Source organism: Salvelinus sp. IW2-2015, linkage group LG19 (genome assembly GCF_002910315.2).
Source record: "Salvelinus sp. IW2-2015 linkage group LG19, ASM291031v2, whole genome shotgun sequence".
NCBI classification, from domain to species: domain Eukaryota; kingdom Metazoa; phylum Chordata; class Actinopteri; order Salmoniformes; family Salmonidae; genus Salvelinus; species Salvelinus sp. IW2-2015.
The window spans coordinates 22,726,882-22,751,390 of NC_036859.1; the positions used below are offsets into that span (position 1 = coordinate 22,726,882).

The 24,509-nt window shown below is 39.4% G+C and overlaps 1 protein-coding gene across 1 annotated transcript in view; it reads right to left on the reverse strand.

Moving 5' to 3' along the window:
- Positions 1-24,509, reverse strand: part of LOC111979548 (astrotactin-1-like) — a 229,425-nt gene that overhangs the window by 192,938 nt on the left and 11,978 nt on the right. The window contains 1 exon segment of the mRNA XM_070448910.1: positions 2,483-2,670. Coding sequence (XP_070305011.1) covers positions 2,483-2,670 — 188 coding nt within the window.

The following is a 24,509-nucleotide window of genomic DNA, read 5'->3' on the forward strand; positions in this document are numbered from 1 at the left end:
CACTTAAACCAAAAGTGCAAGGGTCTGAGGGAAAACCGTTGGTAATGTTGTGAAGAACGTCTTGAGTCCAGGCCCCGGCCGGGCCAATTATTTCTGAATTTATTATGTGATATTTTTTCATTGAAAGTATGAAATGTTTGTTGTTGGAGTTATTCCTTCTGGTCGCCTTGCTCTATCGTATCAAACAGCAAATGAAGAGTTATAGTCACATTGTTTCGAGTTTTTCTGATTAATTACATTTTAAGTATCCATAATCTCTGCCTGTTCTTATACTATACCTCTGACCAATAAAAAAGCCATGTATTTCTTCTGCTCACGTCTGCATCCAATTTCTTAATGTCATGCCATCGCCATTCCGCCAGTTTCCCCAGAAACTCGATCCCCTTAACTCCCATCTTAACCCAGCAAGACGGAGCACTAGCATGTTTACTCACGCTATACTGGTAAAAGGTGTGACGTTCAAAATGTATAGGTGCAGAAGGAAAACATTTAAGACTTTAATTATACCATGGAGTCTAGATTTATTAGTTCAGGCAGGACACTGGGGACTAAGACCTTAATTCAATGGAAACGGGCTGATTATACCATGAGGTATAGAAAAACCCAGACTTGTGGAGTCCCGGTCAACCTAAGCGTTATTTATGTATTTGCTTGTTATGTCAAATCTCCAATAAAATTCAATAGATTTTATGTATTCCCCAGGCTTTAAAATATATATATTTGTGATGTCTTCTTATTTCAATACGTTGTGAAATTATTTTCCTCTTTCCCTCTTTATAATGTAAATTAGTTTACAATATTTAGGGAACTTTGAAATGGACTGCATTGACGCACTTTGCTGCTTTATCAGTGATCTGGAGAATTTGTTAACATGTGGTTAGAGCATTGGGCCAGTAACCGAAAGGTTGTGAGATCGAATCAACGAGCTGACAAGGTAAAAATATGTCGTTCTGCCCCTGAAGAAGGCAGTTAACCCACTGTTCCTAGGCCATCATTGTAAATAAGAATTTGTTCTTAACTGACTTGCATAGTTAAATAAAGGTTAAATAAAAAATAAATGTTCCTGCTACCGGAGTGTATGTCTCTTTAAAAGGGTGGCTCCATGGGTGGTGGTGCACGGTGTTAGAGGTTGCTTGTTGTTCCCTCTGCCTCTGGGCTAAAAGAGAGCTGAGGACATGTGTCTCGACTTGCAGTAGCTCACCTGCGGCTGAACATGGAACACAAGGTAACTCATCCATTATGGATGATGTTCAGGCAGAGAAGCAAAGGGCACTGTGGTCACCTTGTGGCAGAGGGAGCACACCAGTAACTTGAAACTTTGAAACACAATTGCAAAACAAGTATGTAATGCATTAAAGAATCTTTGCAGGAGAAAAAAAACAAGTCTTTCCATCACATTTAGCCCCTTATCACTTCAGCTGGAATGGCCACAAGGCGAGGGAAATCCCCCTTCTGGTGACAAAACTGAGTTTGGAGCAGTTCAGTGAATTTGCATATCTATGAGATTAAGCCCCTGCTATAGCTGGCCTATTTTCAAGCCTCAGGTTGGACTACATTCATTCAATAGTTTTAAACTGTCCCATGGTGGGCCTGGTGGCCAGCCATTGAACTGTGCATGGCAGGCCACGCTGCTGTGTAGAATCCTGGCTAGAATCGTTGGCCATCGAGCCATCCTGGTGGCTGCGGCGTATGGCGGAACAATGGAAATGGCTCAATGACAGGTGTGGTATAGAGAGAGACTGGCAGTTGGTGGGAGAGAGAGTGCTGGGGCTGCACGTATCCACAAGGAGCTAACGAAGTGATGCAACACTGGATTTATAAGGCCGCCCTCCAACCGAGCCACAAGCTGTAGTGAGCGAGGCCGGAGCAGGAGCACAGCGCAGCAGCCATCTGTTGCTAGGTCTGTCCTATCTGCATGCTAAGCCTTTCACACCTCCACAAGAGCTTTGTGAATGTATTGTCAAGCAGCTATTAGCATGAGTAGATAGCAAGGGGAATAGAAACAGGGAAACAACGACCAAATGGATGTTACATTTAGATTTGGAGGAAAATATGGGATGGTAAAAACAAGGTTACCGGCGGACCACCATTGCACACAAAAAATGTACTGAAATTGAATATGAAAATGTTGTCCTCTTTCAGTCTACTTTTTCATTGTGTACTAATGCATGCAAACCATGCAGAGAAGACTCAAGGTCAGTACATTATTTGACATGTGTCTGTGCAATGTACCTAGTAGCTACTAGAATAATTTTTCTAAAGCTGAATAATTTGTTCAAATGTCTAGAAGTACTGACATCCATCTATGTAGTCCCAACCTTTCATTGTACCATGTCCACATGTACCAAGAAATGCACCAAGTTCTAATACTTATATTAGAGCAGTGCAAATAACTGGAAAGTAACATCCTTGTTTAACATCATGATCAAACATCACAATAAAACACCCCCCCATTCCAACCCCAGCCAGCAGAGTACCGTACCATGACAGAGATGTGGAGGATGCGTAGCTCCTCCTCGGCAGAGTCGCTGGCAGGATCGTCTGTGGCGGAGAGGCCGGGGAGGTTCTGGCTGCCATCTTGGTGGTGGATATGAAAGAGCAACGTGCCGTTCTCCAGCCACTGTTGTCGCCATCGCACCAGAGGAATATCCTCAGAGTTTCCCGTGATCTCTTTCAGTCAAACAGGACACACAGATAATGGATGAGTCAGTGACGATGCATTTTCAACAATTCATTTCACAAGCTTATCATATGAGTGAGCGAGGAGTATGGTACCTGGGTTAGGAAGCATATTATACTGAATTATCAGTGAATAACAATTTCTGAAATCGTATGCCCTTTTACAAAAACCCATTACATTCTTTGCCAGCAGGGTAATAACTATTACCCTAGTATCTATTACCTGTGTACCTATACACTGAAACATTCAGTTCCTTAATTGTGATCTAACTGAATGCTTTTAATTGCGTGAGTGTACTGTAACTAGGTTTATCTGACACTGATTACTGATGGTACTGTGCCGCAGCAGAATGGGACCTCCCGGTAAATAAGATTTAGGGGCTAGATTTAACCTAGATGCAAATGATCTGACAAAGTGACAGGGCACTTTTTACAGCAGAGAGTTCCCTCCAGGGTCTGGTTCAGCATGAGAGTGTTATTAATGAGCCCATCGCTTCCCTCTCTGCATGGGACCACCAACCAACCAGCACAATTAGTGTACCACTATTATTTGTGTACCCCCTCTAATTGCACCATAATAATAATAATAATAATAATAATAATAATAACTGGATGGTAACTTTACAAGTAAAGTTGCGGGGCTTGCTTTGGCTTTTTAAATGTATTTTTGTGGTAATGGAAGAAGTTAAAAAAGTTTTACTTCACTATTTAAAGCAAAGCAGTTACATATACTGTAGTTAGTTAAATGTAGTAAAATAATTGGTCGGATTACTTTAATAGACTACTACATCAACCATATTACTTTGGATTGTGGGGCAGTTAGATTGAAGAAATGTCTAAACTACAGTAGTTGTGTGTGAAAACTGAAAGAAGAAAGACGTAGGACAAAGAGATCTTCTGTCTGAAGATGGGAATAAAAGGCTGGATCATGTGGACCACACTTAGGAAAGCAAAGCAACTCTGAATCATTCATGCTGTGGGTTTCAGATACATAGATGCACAATTTCCTTTTGTAAAACTTTCAGTGTAAATTAAGTTTGATTTTAGTTGAATGATGATGTGATGATTAGAACGTTTTAAGCTATACTTTGGGGAGAGAAATATGATGGTGAATCTATTGATGACAGCTGTTTAAAAGTATTTTTGTGGTAGTTGAAGATGTATGTAGAATAGGTTAATACGTAGACCTACTGATAGCTAGCTGTAGTTCTAAATAATAAATAAACTCTTTAGGCTAACAGTGATCACTGAAAAGTACATTTCCTGAAGAAAATGTGGTGTGCTTGCTAGCTTGTTTTAAAGTCGATATGGTTTTTAAATAAGTTATAGGAGTGGTAGTGACTGCAGTAGTAATGGTGGTGAAAGGTTATAGTTTAAAAAGTAGGGAGATTAAAATATTGATTGATTGATTGATTGGTTGATAAGATAGCCTGGACATTTGAAAGTTGGTTTGGTGTCTCTAGCATCAAAACTATGAAATAACACATATGGAATCATGTAGTAACCAAAAAAGTGTTAAAAGTTCAAATAGCCACCCTTTGCCTTGATGACAGCTTTACACACTCTTGGCATTCTCTCAACCAGCTTCATGAGGAATGCTTTTCCAACAGTCTTGAAGGAGTTCCCACATATGCTGAGCGCTTGTTGGCTGCTTTACCTTCACTCTGCGGTCGGACTCATCCCAAACTATCTCAGTTTGGTTGCGGTCGGGGGATTGTAGAGGTAATTTCATCTGATGCAGCACACCATCACTCTCCTTCTTGACACAAATTTCCATTGGTCTAATATCCATTGCTCGTGTTTCTTGGCCCAAGCAAGTCTCTTCTTATTATTGGTGTCCTTTAGTAGTGGTTTCTTTGCAGCAATTTGACCATGAAGGGCTGATTCACGCAGTCTCCTCTGAACAGTTAATGTTGAGATGTGTCTCTTACTTGAACTCTGTGAAGCATTTCGTTGGGCTGCAATTTCTGAGGCTGGTAACTCTAATGAACTTATCCTCTGCAGCAGAGGTAACTCTGGGTCTTCCATTCCTGTGGCAGTCCTCATGAGAGCCAGTTTCATCATAGTGCTTGATGATTCTTGCGACTGCACTTGAAGAAACTTTCAAAGTTCTTGACATTTTCCAGATTGACTGGCCTTCATGTCTTAAAGTAATGATGGCCTGTCGTTTCTCTTTGCTTATTTGAGCTGTTCTTGCCATGATATGGACTTGGCTGTCTCACCCTCTTCACCCTCATCACATTTTTTGCCTACTCTGCCATGTGCTCCTCTGTGTCTGTGAGTATCCATAGCAATGCCTCCGTTTGGGCAGCTCCTATTACTGCATGGTCGGAACTAGAAGCACAAGCATTTCACTACACTCGCATTAACATCTGCTAACCATATGTATGTGACCAATAAAATGTGATTTGATTTGATATTTGATGAGACAGAGAGCAGTTAGCTGACGATAGCTAGCTACTTTTCATCACTCTAAACTCCGATAAACAGCTGCAACTTTTGGTTGGTAGAAGATATTTATGTTCTGAATTTTTTATTTAAATAGAAGAGAAGTAGACAAAGATTTAATCTGCTAAACCTTTTAGTCTAACTTCTTGGGGGTTTGGTCAAAACGGCAGTTTCTAAGAGTTCATAGAAAACATACTTGATTCAGTTACTAAAACAGCTGTAACGTTTGATRGGTAAGATATATTTTTGTTCCAATGCCAGATTTGAATACCAGAGAAGTAGACCAAGATGTCATATCCTCTTTTTAATGCGGTTACAAAAACAGCTGTAAAGTGTGAGAACAGAAATTACAAGATTAAGTTATAATACTGTTATTGCATCAAATGGTTAGTTTATGCAACAGAATAGAGGGAGGGGGGGGGGGGTTAGAACACTATCATCTGTGTGTGTGGACTGAAAGTGGGCCTCTGGGAGATTTAACACTGACAGTACATTCACGATGGATTGGTGATAAGACAACATTCCATGATTAGTGTCTGTGTGCCTGTCTGTCAGTAACAGGGAGAACCAATCTCCAGTTTCTTTAAAGAAAGGATTTAGTATTCTAGGTTGCATTAATATTTTTGTACAAGCAAGCAGTAAATGAACTAGAGACAGATATTTGGCATGAGAGCAAAATGTACCTTTGTATAAATTCTCTCATCTGTGATTTGTCATGAACATCCAGGAGGATGGACTGTGCTATAAAATGCTGTGGCTTAGTATTGCTGGTTGGGCTCTCAACGAATCACCTACGGGAGGGTCGTTGACAAGCTCCAATACTGCAGTAATTAAATAATAAAGTTGACTTGTTTTGAATACATTTTAGTTCCGAGTTCAGATTTGAAAAGCAGAGAAGTAGATGAAGATTTCATACGCTCTAACTTTTTAAAGTTGTTGGCAAAGTGGTCAAAGTAGCTGATCTGTGTCAAAAGTTGCACTGTTGCATTTACAGTGAATAGAATGTTGGAAGTGATGATGTAACAATGGAATGCTGAGGAAATAACATGAAAGTGGATGGAGGGCAAAAAGATGTATACAAAAAGCTTCATATTTTTAAATGTATAAAAAAYATCAAAAGGTTGCATAGAGACACACTATTCCAGACGGATCTGCACGTTTTCAAGTTTGAATGACGTTTCTAGCTTAAACGGTGTAAGATGATGTCACGTTCGTTATAGCGATGAGACCAAAGCGCAGCGTGATTTGAATGCATCTTCTTTTAATAAAGAAAGAACACGGAATGAACTATACAAAAACAACAAAACGAACGTGAAGCTATATAATCATAGTGCTGACACAAGCAACTAAACATAGGCATAGATAATCACCCACAAAATACTCAAGGATTATGGCTGCCTAAATATGGTTCCCAATCAGAGACAACGATAAACAGCTGCCTCTAATTGAGAACCAATCTAGGCAACCATAGACATACAAAAACCTAGACTGGTAACAACCCCCATAAACATACAAAAAACCCTAGACAGGACAAAAAACATATATCACCCATGTCACACCCTGACCTAACCAAAATAATAAAGAAAACAAAGAATATTAAGGTCAGGAGTTAAGGAGTTGTGTTGAAAAGAATAAGAATAACTATAAGTCAGATGTTGAAGATTTAAAGTGGGTTCTCTTGCTTTGCAAGCCCCATTAATAATATTTAACTTGTAAAGTACATTTCGCCAAAATATAGTCAATTCTAGAATACGATCTGTCGGGCAGAGTATAACGAGTAAGCTTTCACCTGTCCATTACGAATCCGCCATAGGTCTATTCAATTCAGTTCTGCAATAAAAGTTATCAGAGCAAGGAAAAAGGCAGGGAGAGAATCCTGACTACTTGAGGATCTATTATCGTTGCATTTAAATCTCCCCCACATTGAGATGACTGTCATGGAACTGTAGCAAAGAGTCACTGATGGAAGCCAAGAACATGTTATACTCATTTGGGGGTGTAAAWTCAAGCTAAAATAAGTTCCACATGATTCACGTTCACTATTACAAAAACAAATTGTCCACAAGAATCATTCCCTGAGACATTGACAGAGATCTGGAGTTTTCTATCCACCAAGATCAATACTCCCTTTGACTTGTTTGCAGCGCATGAATGGATGACTATGTTATAGCATCTGTTTTGGAATCTGAGCACATCATTATCCAACAAATTTGTTTCCTGAAAACTTGCATGTGGTGTAAATATTCTAAACATCAAGTATGTTTGATTGGCACATTCAAACCTCTTAAATTCAAGCTCATAACATTCAAATCAGCCATTGGAACATGCACAGTAGATCGACATCAGTAAGTAGCAGGCATGGCTGTGCAAACAGAGGGAAGTTGAATGGTAGCTGACCAAAAAAAAAGACAAACAAAAATATGCAATGGCTGTGAAGATTAAATGGATACTTCAGGATTGATCTACTTCCAGGATMTATCTACTTCCCCAGAGTCAGATTAACTCATGGATACCATTTGTATGTCTCTGTGTCCAGTATGAAGGAAGTTAGAGCTAATTTCACGAGCCAATGCTAACTAGCGTTAGCACAATGACTGGAAGTCTATGGTATCTGTTAGCATCTGAAAAAAACTATTTATCCATATGGTTCAGCAATGTCCTCCAAAACAAAACTACTCGCCAGTTACTTCATAATCTCAGTTCTGTGAAGCACAGAGCTGAAGCTAGCTTAATTTGTGAGCTTATAGTTCTCCAAACAATAGCCCAAAAAATTGGGCATGTTAGCCGCAAGCTACCACTTCATCCTGGGGTGAAGAGATGTTCATCTCCGGTGCGACTGTGTCTTCTCTGGGATGCAACCAGGGACCGGTGCTGTGGCCTGGGCCGGAATTTTACAAGGCAAGTCAGTTAAGAACAAATTCTTATCTACAATGACGGCCTACACGGGCCAAACCAGGGCGACGCTGGGCCAATTGTGCACCACCCTATGGGACTCCCAATCACGACCGGTTGTGATACAGCCTGGATTCGAACCAGGGTGTCTGAAGTGATGCCTCTAACACTGAGATACAGTGTCTTAGACTGCTGCGCCACTCGGGAGCCCCATGCCTCCCTGGGTGAGTTGAAGATAAGCCTGTTGCCTCCATGCGTTAGCTTAAACAGTTTAGGATACTACAAAAATGGCTTTAGCTCAATCGCCGTCATCTTCTTCTTTAACGGAGTGAATACAATCATCTCCTTTACGATCTCTGCACTGTAATCCGGGAAAGTACTGCAGATCTTGGTGTATGTCCTTGATGGGAAAAAACAGCCCTCGCTCCTTGCAGTATAGCGGTCGGTGTAATCCAGCAGTTTACAGATCAGAATGAGAGGCCGCTCAAGCCCAGGGTTCTTGCTGAATTGGTGGTGATCCCTCTCGATGCAGATATCCCGGCCTGCCAATGAAGGGATCAAAATTTGCACACTTCTTTTTAGGATCCCAATGGCGTCCAAACCTTCCTCAGAATTGTTAAATCCCAACAATCTCAAATTTGACATGCAACTTTGGTCTTCCATTTCTGTCACTTTTAGGGACATGTACTCAATCTTCTTATCATAGTCTGCCATCTTTCCTTTGTTCTTGCGCACCTTAAAGTGAAGCTGGTCATACTTCCCCTCTGCCTGTTTAAGCGACTTGCTCAATCTTTCCATGACCACGGTCAAGGCATTGGCTGAATCATTGGTTTTAGTCACCTAGACCGGAAAATCTGCAATATTTGGTGGCAGAATGTTGTCCACAGCCTTTTCCACGGCTGTGGTAATAATATGGTCCAGGCTGCAATGTTGTTCCTCCATAGCATATCTAGAGGCCTGCAAAATGGCGTCATTGAGCTCTTCTTTAGAGAGGCCCTCAGTTTCCCTGAATTTCTTCTTCACCTGAGAGCTTGCTTCTTTTCTTTTGAGCCAACTTTATATATTGACATGTTATAAAAAATGTAGTAGTACTTTAAATCCCAACACGAAAAATCAAGCTTGAATTGTTGTCAAAGGTCCCGTGACACTCCCCGCAAAGACTTGCTTTGAGCTTTGTTCATTTCAATAAGTTTGTGGTTGCTATTGCAGACACATTCATATTTATTTGTATAAATAAATATCACGAAGGTAACACGGTTATGGTTGAGGGACAATTTCTGGAGCTGCATGTGTAATAGGAGGCCTGTTTCCCAGTGGGAGAGAGCACAATAGAGAGGGCTATACTCTGTTTTGTACTGAATTTAAGCAGCAGTGACCCAGCTACTGGAGGTTTAAAAAGGCCTCAACCCCTAAAAAATMTGTAATTAATTCTAATCCACAAAATAGTTCACATTGCATGTTGCTGCAGGATTATTGTCCTGTTTGCGGTAGCAAACTGGCTCAAATTAAGATCCTACATCGTTACTATAGACTGGGAGTAGACAAAGACCTTGAGGTTACCAAAAAGAGTTTGTCTGGTTAATCATTGAAAACCATATGCCTGTGGAAAAACAAATGAAAGCAAATATTCTTTACAAAAATAAGATACAATTGCAATTCTAGATTTTTACAGCTCAACGCCCTTAACGTTATGTGGGAAGCAAGAAAAAAATATTTTGAACATTTAAAAACATAAAATGTACCCATCCAAAGGTTTGTTTCAAGGTATGTGTCTTGACTATGCCGATTTTCTACATGAATAGGATTAAGAAACTGAGCAATCAATCAAAGTCAGTCTTATTTGAACAAGCAATCCAACACTTGCCGTATTGAACATGATGGCTGGCAAATGGTAATGGTTAGCGTTTTAAAGCCATGTTAAATATTTCATGTTGGATGAATAGGCATGGGATACAGCTTAGAGGACAGGGGAATGGGAAACTTCAAGGTGAGGAGATCACAGTCCTTGCCTGGAGTTAATGTAAAATACATGGCTCGGTTTGATGGTTTCAACACGATCAATCCGAGCTCCAATTGTGATTCAGCGTTTGACTTCAGTAAAAGTCACACTGGCTGGGGGGGGCATGGCAATGACAACTGATCAAATAATGTCTCACACGTGAACAGCGGCACATTACATAACGAAACAAATGGAAGAAAACGTGTTGTGATAGCTGTGTAACAGGGTTAACCTGCTCTGGACTCTTGACAATCACCTAAAAATAATTAGAGCCACTATTGTTAATGTACTGTAGGCCTAATCTTGAAGTTGTGCTACAAGGTGTATGCGTGTGTGTGTATGTGTGTGTGTGTGTGCATCTCATCCACTATCCACCTTCACACACCTTACTATGCCCTTGGAGAAGGGTTTGCTCTTTATGTTTCAAAGAGGTACTTTTAGCATGGCTGCTAAGGACCTACCAGTACTCTATTTGAATGCATATTTATTTTTGTGGGGAAAACTCTACCTAACAAGTTCTTCTACCTTCAGTGTCACCAGATATTTTTCAGCCACAAGATGTATTAAATAATATACACTCAAGTAAACACACCTTTAATCTCTGGAGATTGTTTCTCAGGTTCAATGACTGTGAATAAAAGGCTTTGAACCATAATCCTTTTAGCAAGCCGTACAGGGAACTAATGTAGTTTCAAGCACTTCACAATGCTTGGTATCATGTTCAGCGGTAGGTGGTAACATATTCCAGGTTATCCCTCAAGTGGAATAGAGCAAACATTCCATAAGATCTCCATGAGGATACACTGATGTCAAACTGCGAGAAAAGTAAAGGAAAAAATCCCCAATATCCTCACTGAAATAGACCTGAGCCAATAGAGTCCAACTACAGCAATTAGACATGGTCAGCCATTTGCCGACTTGGACCCGACAAGAGATCAATAGTATGGATCTTTAGACAGAAACTGAAATATTGGGCATCTTTAAAAAATGCAGGGTGTTCGCTGTAATTAAGGAGAACATTAGAGACACCCTCAGAGGTCCAAATGACAATATGTCACAGTCCAGCTGTTTGTCCATACAGGACCAGGCTACAGAACTACTGTGGACACAGACGGAGGACTCGGTCGCAGGGCCTTATCAGAGACATGCAGAAGGCACAACAATGAACTTATCATCAGCCAGTTACTTCGCATGATGTAGGATGTAGAATTAATGCTGCTCTCCGCTGACCGCAAGCATGCTCGGTTCATTGATCATATACAGCAACAGAACTTAATGTGAGGACATTGCTTTCAACTCCAGGCTCTAGCAAAATTTAGTTTTGCCAGGTAATCTAAAAAGCAGGCACTATTACAATAATTTAATAACGGAGACCTTTACCACCTGCATGTCAACTAGTTCCTGGGTTTCAATTCACAGCCTGCAAGAAATCAGCAGGAGGCAAACCGTGCAGAATGTCTGGGTAAATGGTAGGTTTGCAGCACAACAGGGTTTGGATAGAATGTTTAACCAATGGTGTGACAGGGTTCAGACAGGCATATGCAGAGGATAGAATGTACATGTACCCTGACAAAAGGATTCTAAGGCACAAAGTCAGAAATAAGGCCACAGAGGAAAAGCCTATAATAGTCTTGGGATCAATCCTTCAAAACTCAGAGGACAAACATGAAGACAAGAGAATAAGGCAGGAAACACAGAGAATTATATTTTTAACTGCAGAGCAAACATCTGTCTTGCTTTCAGCAATAAATATAAAATAGTTGAATCATTAAAGAAAATGATCACAGAAATGTACTGTGGTGTTTTCAGCATTAATTGCACCCTATAGGAGATTAGGAGATAGCTAGGCCAACATCACGAAAAGCTGTTTGTTTTAGTTAAATTCCTTAGTTTGGAAAATTGTGACTTGCCAAAGAAATTAGAATTTACACTAGGGCTGACACAAATACCATATAATTGTGTAACTGACGGTTATGGATGAAGACCGTCATGAAAATAAAATAACCGTCATAACCGTAATGTTTTTATATATAATTTTTTACGAACAGCTTACTGTTCTCTTACTGTACTCTTAACAATGTGATGAAACTTTGGTTGCCTAGACATCACCCCCACAATGCAGCAGCAGCACATATGAATACAATGAATAGAACAGGCATGGAACCTCTAACCAATGATTTATATTTACACTAGATGACTAGTAGGGGGTGCAGTTTTGAACCCAACATGCCTCCATCTTGGCAGTCCCCCACTAGTGTAAAAAATATTTTGGAAGCTATGGAAATGCATTTATTAATGTCTACATTCATTTTTGACACGTTTATTCTATTACAGACACCTTAATGCATATGTTGAAAAAATGAGCTAAACATTTTTTTTTAAATACATCAAAACATGTTCCCTTTTTTAAAATMAATGCCAGCAAAGCCACTACACAACACTAAACAATACATGAATTGCAACTATGACGGTGACAAGCGGTGCCCACATACTGTTACGGCCTACAAAAAGCTTTCCCAACAGCAAAGCTCTCTTTTCAGCACCATGTAGTGAATCCTTACCACTGCTACACCTGGCTATCAGCGGAGCCTTGACTGGCAGCGAATCAGTTCATTCAGCCTCATTTACTGCCTTTTAAAAAACATAGCTGATATGGCTGACTTGCTTAAACAAATGTGGTTTCTACTGACAATTGAGATGTACAAACTATGACATAAGGGTATGACGAGTGGATAAGAGGCAATCCGTAATTTCAATTAAGATATTAATGATCGAGCTAGGACGGACGTAGTCAATATAACTATTTGTTCAGCTCTTTTGAAATGTACAGCAACAGAATTCAGAACATGGGCTGTTCTTACAGTATTCTCCCTGTACACCAAGTCAGAATCATAAGATAAATAAAGGGAGTATATAAGCAGACAAGGAAAGCTCTTACAATATTCAATGATTACATTTCTCTAAAACAGTTGTTTTGAACGTAGCAGAAGTCATGCTGGATTGCCAGCATGGCCAATGTATTGAACCTTTTATGGTGTTAAATATTTATCCTTTTAGGCTTGGAAAAAATAGACCCCTAAACCCAGACTTGGACCACATACCCACTCCACTGAATAGCAGGCTAGTGATTGCTTAGCAACACTTGCAGTTAGCCACTGATTCCTTCCCAACCACTCATTGTTGAATTTGCGATTTCCAACTTGTTGTGTAATCTTTATGTACAATGGCCGATGAGCACCGATATACGTTTTATCTATAATTTCTCTCCATWATTTCTCTTCATATGACAAGGTTTGAAAAGGATTTGCCAGTAGATTGTCGACTTGATTCATGATGATGACTGCTAGCTTGCTACTTTAGATATAACGTGATTTGACGTCATTGTATCTGTTGCCAATGACCTTAAGCCTTCTTGGATGGGCACTTCTAATGTAACTCTATGGCAGCACCCAAGTGGCTTGAATTTCCGAGCTCTACCCGTAGATTTTGCGGTGACGTAGTGTCCCCATGAGTGACAGAACGCTCAGTTAATCATGGCGCAACTAGAGAACATTACCAACCCCTACGGTCCATATTTTCTGGTAAAAAAAAAAAATGCTAGGTTGAAACACCTGCATTTTGGATCTGCCTTACTCAAGAAAGCAAAAAAGAGTTTGTATGTGACTTTATTAACACAATCATTTATTTATTTTTTACATTGTTTGCAAACTGATATGTGACACGTATTAATGCCAAAATAACATGCAAAACATGCAACAACAAAAAAAAACATTATATATATATWTTTTTTTATAGCTAAACAGGTGGGGCTCACGTGCCCTGAATGATGAGTCGCCACTGGAGATTACTAATGTTACTGTCCCCACTACAACCAAAAAATACTTAAATACATTTCATTGAAATACTGTAGAATTCCATTCAATACTATGGAGGACTTCTCCTACTGGGGAGTGCCAATATGGCCGACTTGTGGCTTCAAAGCCTCTCAAGGGTCAATCAGCAATCCAGGGTTTATATACTCTACATCATTGCCTCTAATCCTGGCAATTTGACTGGTAAACACATGGGTGCACTCGCAATGGTTGCCTGGTATTGTGAGGCAATCATTTACATGGTAATGTAAAGTGTTCATTCAAATGATGTTAACTGATGTAGCTCATGAAATGGAATGTATTTCTTTATGTCAATTGAGTTAAATCAACAAATCCCAGCACATATAGAACCAAATAGTGGAGGTGTCATAATGCCCATAAAACCTAGCGGTCAAACAGGGAAAAGGTTCCAATCGTTTTTCCACCATTCATTTTTCCAATAGGGTATTTTAGAAAAACTTGTAGGTTTACCTTGGTGTGATGTTTTGATAACCATGTAAATCTCTCTCGGACAAGGTGACTTTTATCAATATATTCGTCTCTATTTACTCTTAGATTCGAAAATGCCAATTAGTATCAAAGTAGACATGCAAAACTACAAATCCCTGCAAGCTCATGCACGTCATCTCTAGCTGACACCTTTGCCAACAGGTATTATGTCAATTTAAAACTTGCACAAAACAGTTCACAAAATGGTTAATTTAAAGAAATGTATCAAATTTATTTATTACTACATTTAACTAACATTAAATAGTTAATCCATAGATTCTTACCTTTGCGGCGTGAAAAAAAGTCTATGAATGACCACTGTCATTTGACTGGCCAATTACCATCATACAAAATGCCATGACCGTGACAGCCCTAATTTACACATTAAATAATGGAAATGTTATTCCTTGTTACCTGTTTTTGGTTCATCCCAATTCTTTGAGGGTATTTTTCAAATGTAGTAAAACAGAAGAGGATTTTGACACTATTCCATTCCATGTCTGCTGGAAAGAGATGAGTGATCCTACTTCAAATAGCATCACAATCTACACTGAACAAAAATATAAATGCAGCATGTAAAATGTTGGTCCCATGTTTCATGAGCTGAAATAAAAACTCCCAGAAATATTCCATATGCACAAGGCCACTTTAAAATGTACAGTTCTTGTCACAATGCCACAGATGTCTCAAGTTTTTAGGGAGTGTGGAATTGGCATACTGACTGCATGAATGTCCAACAGAGCTGTTGCCAGAGAATTTAATGTTAATTTCTCTACCATAAGCTGCCTCCAACATCGTTTTACAGAATTTGGCAGTACGTCCAACCGGCCTCACAACCGCAGACCACGTGTAACCACGCCAGCCCAGGACTTCCACAACCGGCTTCTTCATCTGCGGGATCTTCTGAGGGGGGTGGTGCTACGGAGTTTTTCTGCCTGTAAAAAAGCCCTTTTGTGGGGGAAAACTCATTCTGATTCGCTGGGCCTGGCTCCCCAGTGTCTCATGGTCTTCAACAACAAATGCGCTCAAGTGACAGTGGGCGGGGCTAGGTCTGTGTGGAAAACAGCATGGAGAGAGAGAGCGGAGAGGGATGACTCAAGTAGCGTGTAGTGTTAGGGCAAAAACCAAAACGTGCACCCCTTAGGCGTCCCGAAGGACTGAGTTTGGGAAACGCTGCCTGCCCTGGGCTATACGAAGTGCATGTATGCTCGGAGAAGAACAGGGCAAAGTTATATTTCTATGAAAATGTACTTCCTTCTCTAGTTTTTGTGCTGCTGGGATTGTGTAAATAAAGTCTAGACTGGATACTAGAGGTCGACCGATTAATCGGTATGGCCGCTTAATTAGGGCCGATTTCAAGTTTTCATAACAATCTGTAATCTGCATTTTTGGACGCCGATTATGGCCGATTACATTGCATACCACAAGGAAACTGCATGGCAGGCTTGACCACCTGTTACTCAAGTGCAGCAAGGAGCCAAGGTAAGTTGCTAGCTAGCATTAAACTTATTTTATAAAAAACAATCAATCTTCACAATCACTAGTTAACTACACATTGCATATAATCAATGTGGTGCCTGTTAGTTTATCATCGAATCACAGCCTACTTCGCCAAACGGGGGATATTTTAACAAATGCACATTCGCGAAAAAAGGACAATCGTTGCACGAATGTACCTAACCATAAACATCAATGTCTTTCTTAAAATCAATACACAGAGGTATATTTTTTTAAACCTGCATATTTAGTTAAAATAAATTCATGTTAGCAGGCAATATTAACTAGGAAAATTGTCACTTCTCTTGCATTCATTGCACGCAGAGTCAGGGTATATGCAACAGTTTGGGCCGCCTGGCTCGTTGGAAACTAATTTGCCAGAATTTTACATAATTATGACATAACATTGATGGTTGTGCAATGTAACAGCAATATTTAGACTTAGGGATGCCACCCGTTCGATAAAATACAGAACGGTTCCGTATTTCACTGAAAGAATAAACATTTTGTTTTCGAAATGATAGTTTCCGCATTTGACCATATTAATGACCAAAGGCTCGTATATCTGTGTTTATTATATTATAATTAAGTCTATGATTTGATATTTGATAGAGCAGTCTGACTGAGCGGTGGTAGGCGGTAGCATGCTCGTAAGCATTCATTCAAACTTTACTGCGTTTGCCAGCAGCTCTTAGTAATGCTTGAATCACAGCGCTGTTTATGACTTCAAGCCTATCAACTCCTGAGATTAGGCTGGRAATACTAAAGTGCCTATTAGAACATCCATTAGTCAAAGGTATATGAAATACAAATGGTATAGAGAGAAATAGTCGATGCGTCATAATTCCTTTAATAACTACAACCTAAAACTTCTTAACTGGGAATATTGAAGAACTGGGAATATTGAACKACCAGCTTTCATATGTTCTCATGTTCTGAGCAAGGAACTTAAACGTTAGCTTTTTTACATGGCACATATTGCACTTTTACTTTCTTCAACAACACCGGGTTTTTGCAATATTTAAACCAAATTGAGTATGTTTCATTATTTATTTGAGACTAAATAGATTTTATTTATGTATTATATTAAGTTAAAATAAAAGTGTTCATTCAGTATTGTTGTAATTGTCATTATTACAAAAACATATAAAAATCGGCTGATTAATCGGTTTCTGCTTTTTTTGGTCCTCCAATAATCGGTATCGGCGTTGAAAAATCACAATCGGTCGACCTCTACTGCATACGCACTGTAATGGATCTGTTCTTGCTGATATAAACCCTTTTGTGCTACCTAACCAATGGCTTTACTATGTAGCCTACAGGGGCACTTAAGGAGGGGAGTCAAAGGCTTCTTTCGAAAAATATATTTGACTTGTCCCAAAAATTCTATATCTGAATAAAAACAATATGTTTCGTTGCCTATGATGAAGCTATTTGTGACCTCACAATAAGCCAAATTCAAGTAACTTAAATAACTTACATCAATCGTAGATGGACAGCGCATGGTTGCTAAAAGTAGGCTAATTCGAGAAGGCCTATGTCACGACTTCCGTCGAAGTCGGTCCCTCTCCTTGTTCGACGTCACCGGCCTTCTAGCCATCGCCGATCCACTTTTCATTTTCCATTTGTTTTGTCCTTGTCTTACACACCTGGTTTCAATCCCCCAATTACTTGTTCATTATTTAACCCTCTGTTCCCCCATGGTTGTTTGTGAGTGATTGTTTGTTTGTAATACGGTCCGTTATTGTGGGCTCGATTTATTGTGTAGTATTTGTGAATATTTGAGTAAATTACGTTTATTACTCATATCTGCTGTCCTGCGCCTGACTCCCCTACACCAGCTACACACAGGCACTATTACAGCCTAATTAATTTAAACAGTCTTTATTTTAATTTGACTTTACTAACAACTGGGCTTTGTGTTGGAGCCTATGTATTCCTTTTTAAGAAATAAGAGGTAGGCCTACTTGTTTGACACACAAAATTATAAGCTACTATCCATAGATTTTATTAGCCAATTGCTTCAGTCATCATGCACTCAATAAAAAACGAATAGCTTTTTCTTAGGTCGACTCATATCAACATCTCTGGCATTAATAGGGTGGCTAAATACATACAACAGAAGAATAGGCCTAGGAGTGAGGGTAAACGGTAATGTAACGGTTCTCGTCCTCTTCGTCTGAGGAGTAGCAAGGATTGGACCAATAAGCAGCGTGGTAAGTGTCCATTTTAATTTATTAAAACTGAACACTAAAAAATACAAAATAACAAAGTGACTAATACCAAAACCGAAACAGTCCTGAAATGTGAAACAAACACTACAACAGGAAACAATCACCCACAACACACAATGAAAAACAGGCTACCTAAATATGGCTCCCAATCAGAGACAACGACTGACACCTGCCTCTGATTGAGAACCATACTAGGCCCAACACATAGAAATCTAACAACAGAACAAAACATAGAAAAACAACATAGAATGCCCACCCCAACTCACGCCCTGACCAAACTAAAATAAAGACAATAAAAAGGAACTAAGGTCAGAACGTGACAGGTAGGCATGTTCTCTGCTATCCACTTTATGTTTTCAATATTATTTTGAGTATAGGGGGGTCGCTTGTTTTTTTTAAGGGTCGTCAAAAATATATTCCACGGAAGGGCCAAATATTTTCATTTCAGAGAGGTCCGATTTTCTCCAAGTATCGCTCATTATAAATAATCTACAGTCCCAAACATACCTTCATGCAGATAGAAAGGAGAAATACCACCCAAATACCAAGAAACTAGACTTACACCCCTATATATGTATTTGGACAGTAAAGCTAAATGGTAAAACAGATATGTTTGAAAATACCCTCAAATAAAAAGTGACATTCTGTACTCTCATATGCTGGAGTATAGATCCAAATTAAATGTTTTTGCTTCACTGTCCAAATAAATACATAGGGGAGTGTTTGTTCCAGGAGACAATCAAGATGGGTTCGATGTCTAGCACATCTAGCATTGATTGTGAAGGAAGGAACATATTTTTTCTCCCTCATTACCGGCAGATCCTTCCTTCCTGATTCTTTTCAACCTTTCATTGATGTACCAAAGCTTGATAACCTTGGTTTTCTTTTCTAATGGTCTAACAGAGATACTTACTGTTGAATATACACTGAGTGTACAAAACATCAGACTGACCAGGTGAATGCTCTGATCCCTTATTGATGTCACTTGTTCAATTTATTTTGATACTTGTTAAATCTACTTCAGGAGACAGGTTAAATAAGGATTTTTAAGCCTTGAGAGACATGGAGACATGGATTGTGTGTGTGCCATTGCCCCGACAAATTGAGGCTGTTCTGATGGAAAAAGGGTGTGCAACTCAATATTAGGAAGGTGTTCCTAATGTTTCYTACACTCAGTGTATATCATGACAACAAAATTTGCAAAGCAAATGCTTCAGTATTTCATCAATGGTGGTATTAGTCAAATATGGTATGACAGATGTTATGATGCCTTAGTACACGTATTGCATGCAAAGCTCCTCTCTACAACAAATTGCTAACAAGCTAACATTATGTTGCCTCCTGGCTCCCCTGCCTGTTGTTGACCAAACGTGTGGCAGTGACAAAGGCTACACAGCAGGTATGGGCTATGGTGATGTCACATGGAGCTGCCTCCTACTGTGTCAAAGTCACACAGTTACAGCAATAAACAATTTGTGTAAACTGTACATTTTATGCAAATTTTGTACTAAAAGTTCATTGTTTGAAATAGTAAACGTGACATGTCCAAGCATTCCTTTGAATTACAAAAAAACATACTCAAACTCTTTTATAGTAACATAATGAAGTACAGAATGTATGTTCATTSAACTATACATCACTCTAATGACAACAGAACAAAACAAATACATTGTTTCTGATACATGACCAAGAGAACAAAAGCACAACAATGAGAACTCAACTCAGCAGCTGCAGTGTGGGGGAAAACAATCATTGTGACAAAAGGATAGCATGATATATTTGCCTTAGTATGGATCAATATGCAAATGTTCACTTTTACTATGTACAGGTACACTGATTTACTTGTTACCAATAATGACGCTGATCCGTCTACCAATCAAGATGGCGATAAATTATGCAAATGGTACAGCTGTTTTCAGGCAAATGAATCCCTGTGGAAAATAGTGCTGTCATCTTAATTGGAGACTTATCACCAGGTGTCACATATAGCCATAGAAGTTAATGCACAGCCAGTGATAGAGCTGCTACTGGAGCCATAAAAGGAATTGACCTGTGTCATTAATTCTAACCAGTCAGCTATGTTCGCTACTTAGCTAAATGTCTGTCAAGAAGCTGGTGGCTGGATAGAGGTTTCAGATAAGTTCATTCCCAGGTCATCCTATTAAAAAAATGTCATTGGTTCTTAGGTTTATCCATTCCTGACACTAAACACCTTTGAACTAAATGTCACATACATCTACACAGTCCAGAATTGCACACGGGTCAAGTTGAATTTTACTTAATACGACAGCAAATAGACTTAAAGTACAGAGATTGTTTTCATTAACTAAAACATGCATCACCTTGACTAGGGACTGGGGCCACCATGTCAGAGGGCAGCACAACCTTAGGAATTGCGAGTCAAACCTTGGCAATGGTACATTTCATAACAATCTTAGCATTTGTCCCAAATGGCACCCTATTCCCTACATACTAGAGACGGACTGATAATCGGCCAAGCAATTATATCGGGCCGATAGACTATTCTAGTCGATAGACTATTCTATTCTAGTCTATCGCCTATTGGCCCTTCCCTCCATATAGCAAAGCTGTTGCTATGCCAGGCACCATTCACTGCCTAAGCCACGAGCACTGCTCAATGCAGAGGAATGTCTAGCTGGGAAAATCAGCAGCAGCAAGCTAGCTCATTCTCCAACAGAAAGGTGCAGTATTGACAAATGGATGAATTGTCACAGCTGCCAAAATCGAACCCCTTTTGCAAATATTAGTTTAGTTAATTCACTCATAATAAGGCTCATGTTGACGTCCTCGGAAATCCATGCAATAAGCCAGCTAGCTAAGCAGATAGCTATGTGACCTGTTATCAAAGATTAGGATAACTAACCCTTTCATCTGTGGTGTTAGCCAGTTGGCTATATTAGCTACTATGCGATCTATCTGGCAAGATAAACATGGTGCTAAGATATCAGATAGGAGCTAATAGACAACGTAGCTAGCTGGTTATCATTTTGAACATGCACCATTTTCGGCAACGAGCCATCTGCTTGCAGTGTAACGTTAGCATTTGACTGGTGTGCTGATCTGAACAGCCGCAATCATACCCATCAATTGACAGTTGATAGTCGGATTAGATGATTGTCGTAATAGGGAAAGAAGGAAGTGTTTTAAAATGCCTAAATAAAGGTTGGCAATAAGTTTAGCTACCTAAGAATCTTCCTGCATGTTTATGGACCAAGAAACCTGTAGATCAGCGCACGTGTGTGCGTTCTCACTTCTGAAACTATGGGCAGATTTGAGTCATTCAGACAGAACGTGCATCGTCCTTTCATCTTGTTAGATATTAGGCACATTCTTGGCTTGGTAGCAAATGTCATCGCCATTGAGCTTGATATGATGGAGGGAGACGTGAAAGAGAGCAGAGTTACACCCTCCCGCTATCCAATCGTAGCAGTAGGATCAAGTTACAACCCGCCCATTTCTTGAAAGATAACTGAACCAACCAAATGAGTTGTTTCAAATTTCGTCCTGGCAGCTGAGTTGTTTAGAGATGCGTTTGTAACAGTTTAACTTTAGTCCGTCCCCTCGCCCGACCCGGGCGCGAACCAAGGACCCTCTGCACACATCAACACCAGTCACCCACYAAGCATCGTTACCCATCGCTCCACAAAAGCCGCAGTCCTTGCAGAGCAAGGGGAACCACTACTTCAATGTCTCAAAGCGAGTGACGTCACCGATTGAAACACTATTAGCGCGCACCACCGCTAACTAACTAGCCATTTTACATCGGTTACACATTCTTACAGCTGAAATAATATATTTTTCCCAAATCATGTCGTTACGTTGGACGCATTTGCATTGAATATATTCTCAAACTAACAGCGTCTATATTTATTTTACTAGGCAAGTCAGTTAAGAACAAATTCTTATTTTCAATGTTCAGGGGCAGAACGACAGATTTGTACCTTGTCAGCTCAGGTATTTGAACTTGCAACCTTTCTGTTACTAGTCCAATGCTCTCAGTTTTTCAAGAGATTTATTTTTCTACTTTTACTTTTGATGCTTAAGTTTATTTTAGCAATTACATTGACTTTTGATGCTATATTTAAAACCAAATACTTTTAGACTTTTACTCAAGTAGTATTTTACTGGGTGACTTTCACTTTACCTTTGAGTCATTTTCTATTAAGGTCTCTTTACTTTTATTAAAGTATGAAAATTGGGAAAATTGGGTACTTCCACCACTGCTGGTAAGAAGGGGTAGGGAGGTACTTCACATGCTCTCGTGCATTCTTTATGCTGCCAAGCTTCAGGAAGCAGGGATAACCTTCCTAGAGAAACACACTACCTTCAAGTTGATGCGTCAGTCCAGTGTTCTATTCAGTACAAACTCCAAATAAACCGTGTTTGAGCACAAAACATCTCAGAGGTATAATGATTGCATGCATCTCGTATTGTTGCACAGTGAGAATACAGGTTGAATTACTAAGGCACATCTGCAATGCTAATTACCATAGTATGATTAGTGCTATCACACTACAGAAGCAATTATTGTAAACAACATACAGTACATGAATGACTGACTGAAAGTCATAACAGTATTAGTTTATTTCAGATCTGAAGAACTAAGGTGTGTGGTAAGAATTTAGGAATTATTACCTACAAAAGTAAGCACCATCAGATCACTTTACAATTAATTTTGACAGCTGTTCTTGGCACAGCATTGATATAAACAGTAGACCTGAATGGCAATGCCAAGCAATGAGCTTATGTTTATGTATAATCCACATAGACATCATCCATGGGAAAAAAATTGGGAGGTCAACCCCCTTTAGGCACATACTGTAAATGGACAGTCCCAATCTAACCACATTCCTCTGAGAATGTGTCCACTCTACTGCTAAGTAAATACATTAGCTTACCTCCGACAACATGAACCCAGGTCTGACTCCACTCAACAACCAACACAAGGTAGTGCCCTCGCCGCTTCACTTGGCTAATCTTAATAGATGCTAATAGAAGTTGATGACAGCATTGAGCTTTAAGTGCTAACTGTTGATATATACAAACACCATTGTTGATAACATGACTGAACGTAACTCTTGAGAGGTGCCAAACTCTTGCTCATCTCTACCGTGACATGGAACTATCTTTAGCCAGTGCTGATAAAACAATTGAATACAACATTGATTAAAATAAATTACATGAAAATGTGTTCTTATACCAAACAGAGTTAAATGTAGCCTACTTAAAGAGCTTGCCACACACATAGCATAATACAAAACAAAAAGGATAAAGAATTTCAAGAACAGCCTTATGCAAATGTGAATTCCAATCCAATGAAAGTGTATAGTACATATCAGTGGAAAACAAATGAATTAGGCTACCTAACATTTCTATCAAACATTTCACGGTGATCTGACCAAAGGGTGACCAGTGGGAGTAATTTCAGAAGGATAACCCCATGTGGTGCCACAGTGTGTACAAATCTCTCTCAATGTGATGTTCGAATTCTAATCTCAGTGGTATTAAGCGACCTTGACCACATTGCAGTTCTTTCTTGTATGTGCTTTTTAGATTTGATAGATTTGATAGATAAGAGACTGTTAAATTGAGGATGCTTAGTATTGTAAGCTCCTAACAGAAAACTAGGTTCAGTGTGCATAATGTAGCCGACATAGAAGCAGTCACTGGAATTTAGCCATTCAAATGTGTCTGCTTTGATAAAATACAGTATTTCTACATGAAAATCACATTACTGCTACATGACCACTAGCCTGATACTGTACAGTATGTGCCCCATTTCATGTAGAAATCCTATACCCCAGGGCCAAAGCATGCTTCTTGTCAAAAATGATGATTATCATGCATAGAATTACTTTTCTAGAGTGACAAAGCATGTTTCAATATGACAGGTGAAGCAGTGCACCCTTGGAATCTATCATAATTATCTCTCCTATTGCCATGTTGTACATACAAATTCCATTTGTATTGAATTTGAGCTACCAGACTCAATGAGCTACCAAACTCATTTTTTTCATATGCCAGTTGTATTTATACAAATTATGAATATAGTACAAATGGATATTACAAATAAAATAAACCTGGTTGCAAAATGTCCAACACTAGATAGACTCAGCAGCACTATGGTAATGGTGGCAGAGGAATGGCTGAAACCCAGGCCCTATACCGAGGAGATTACATTTAGAGGAGAATTCATGTGAGTGATTGTCCAAAAATCAACCTAATTGTTATCTTTTCAAAATGTGCATAGGCCTATATCTGGGCTAGGCTTCATCTAAATTCACATTGGCTGCGCCTGCTCTTGTCCTACTGCATTTATTCACCACTTTCTAATTTAATTTCAGTCCTTCTGGATTACCTTCATCTACCTAATGGCTT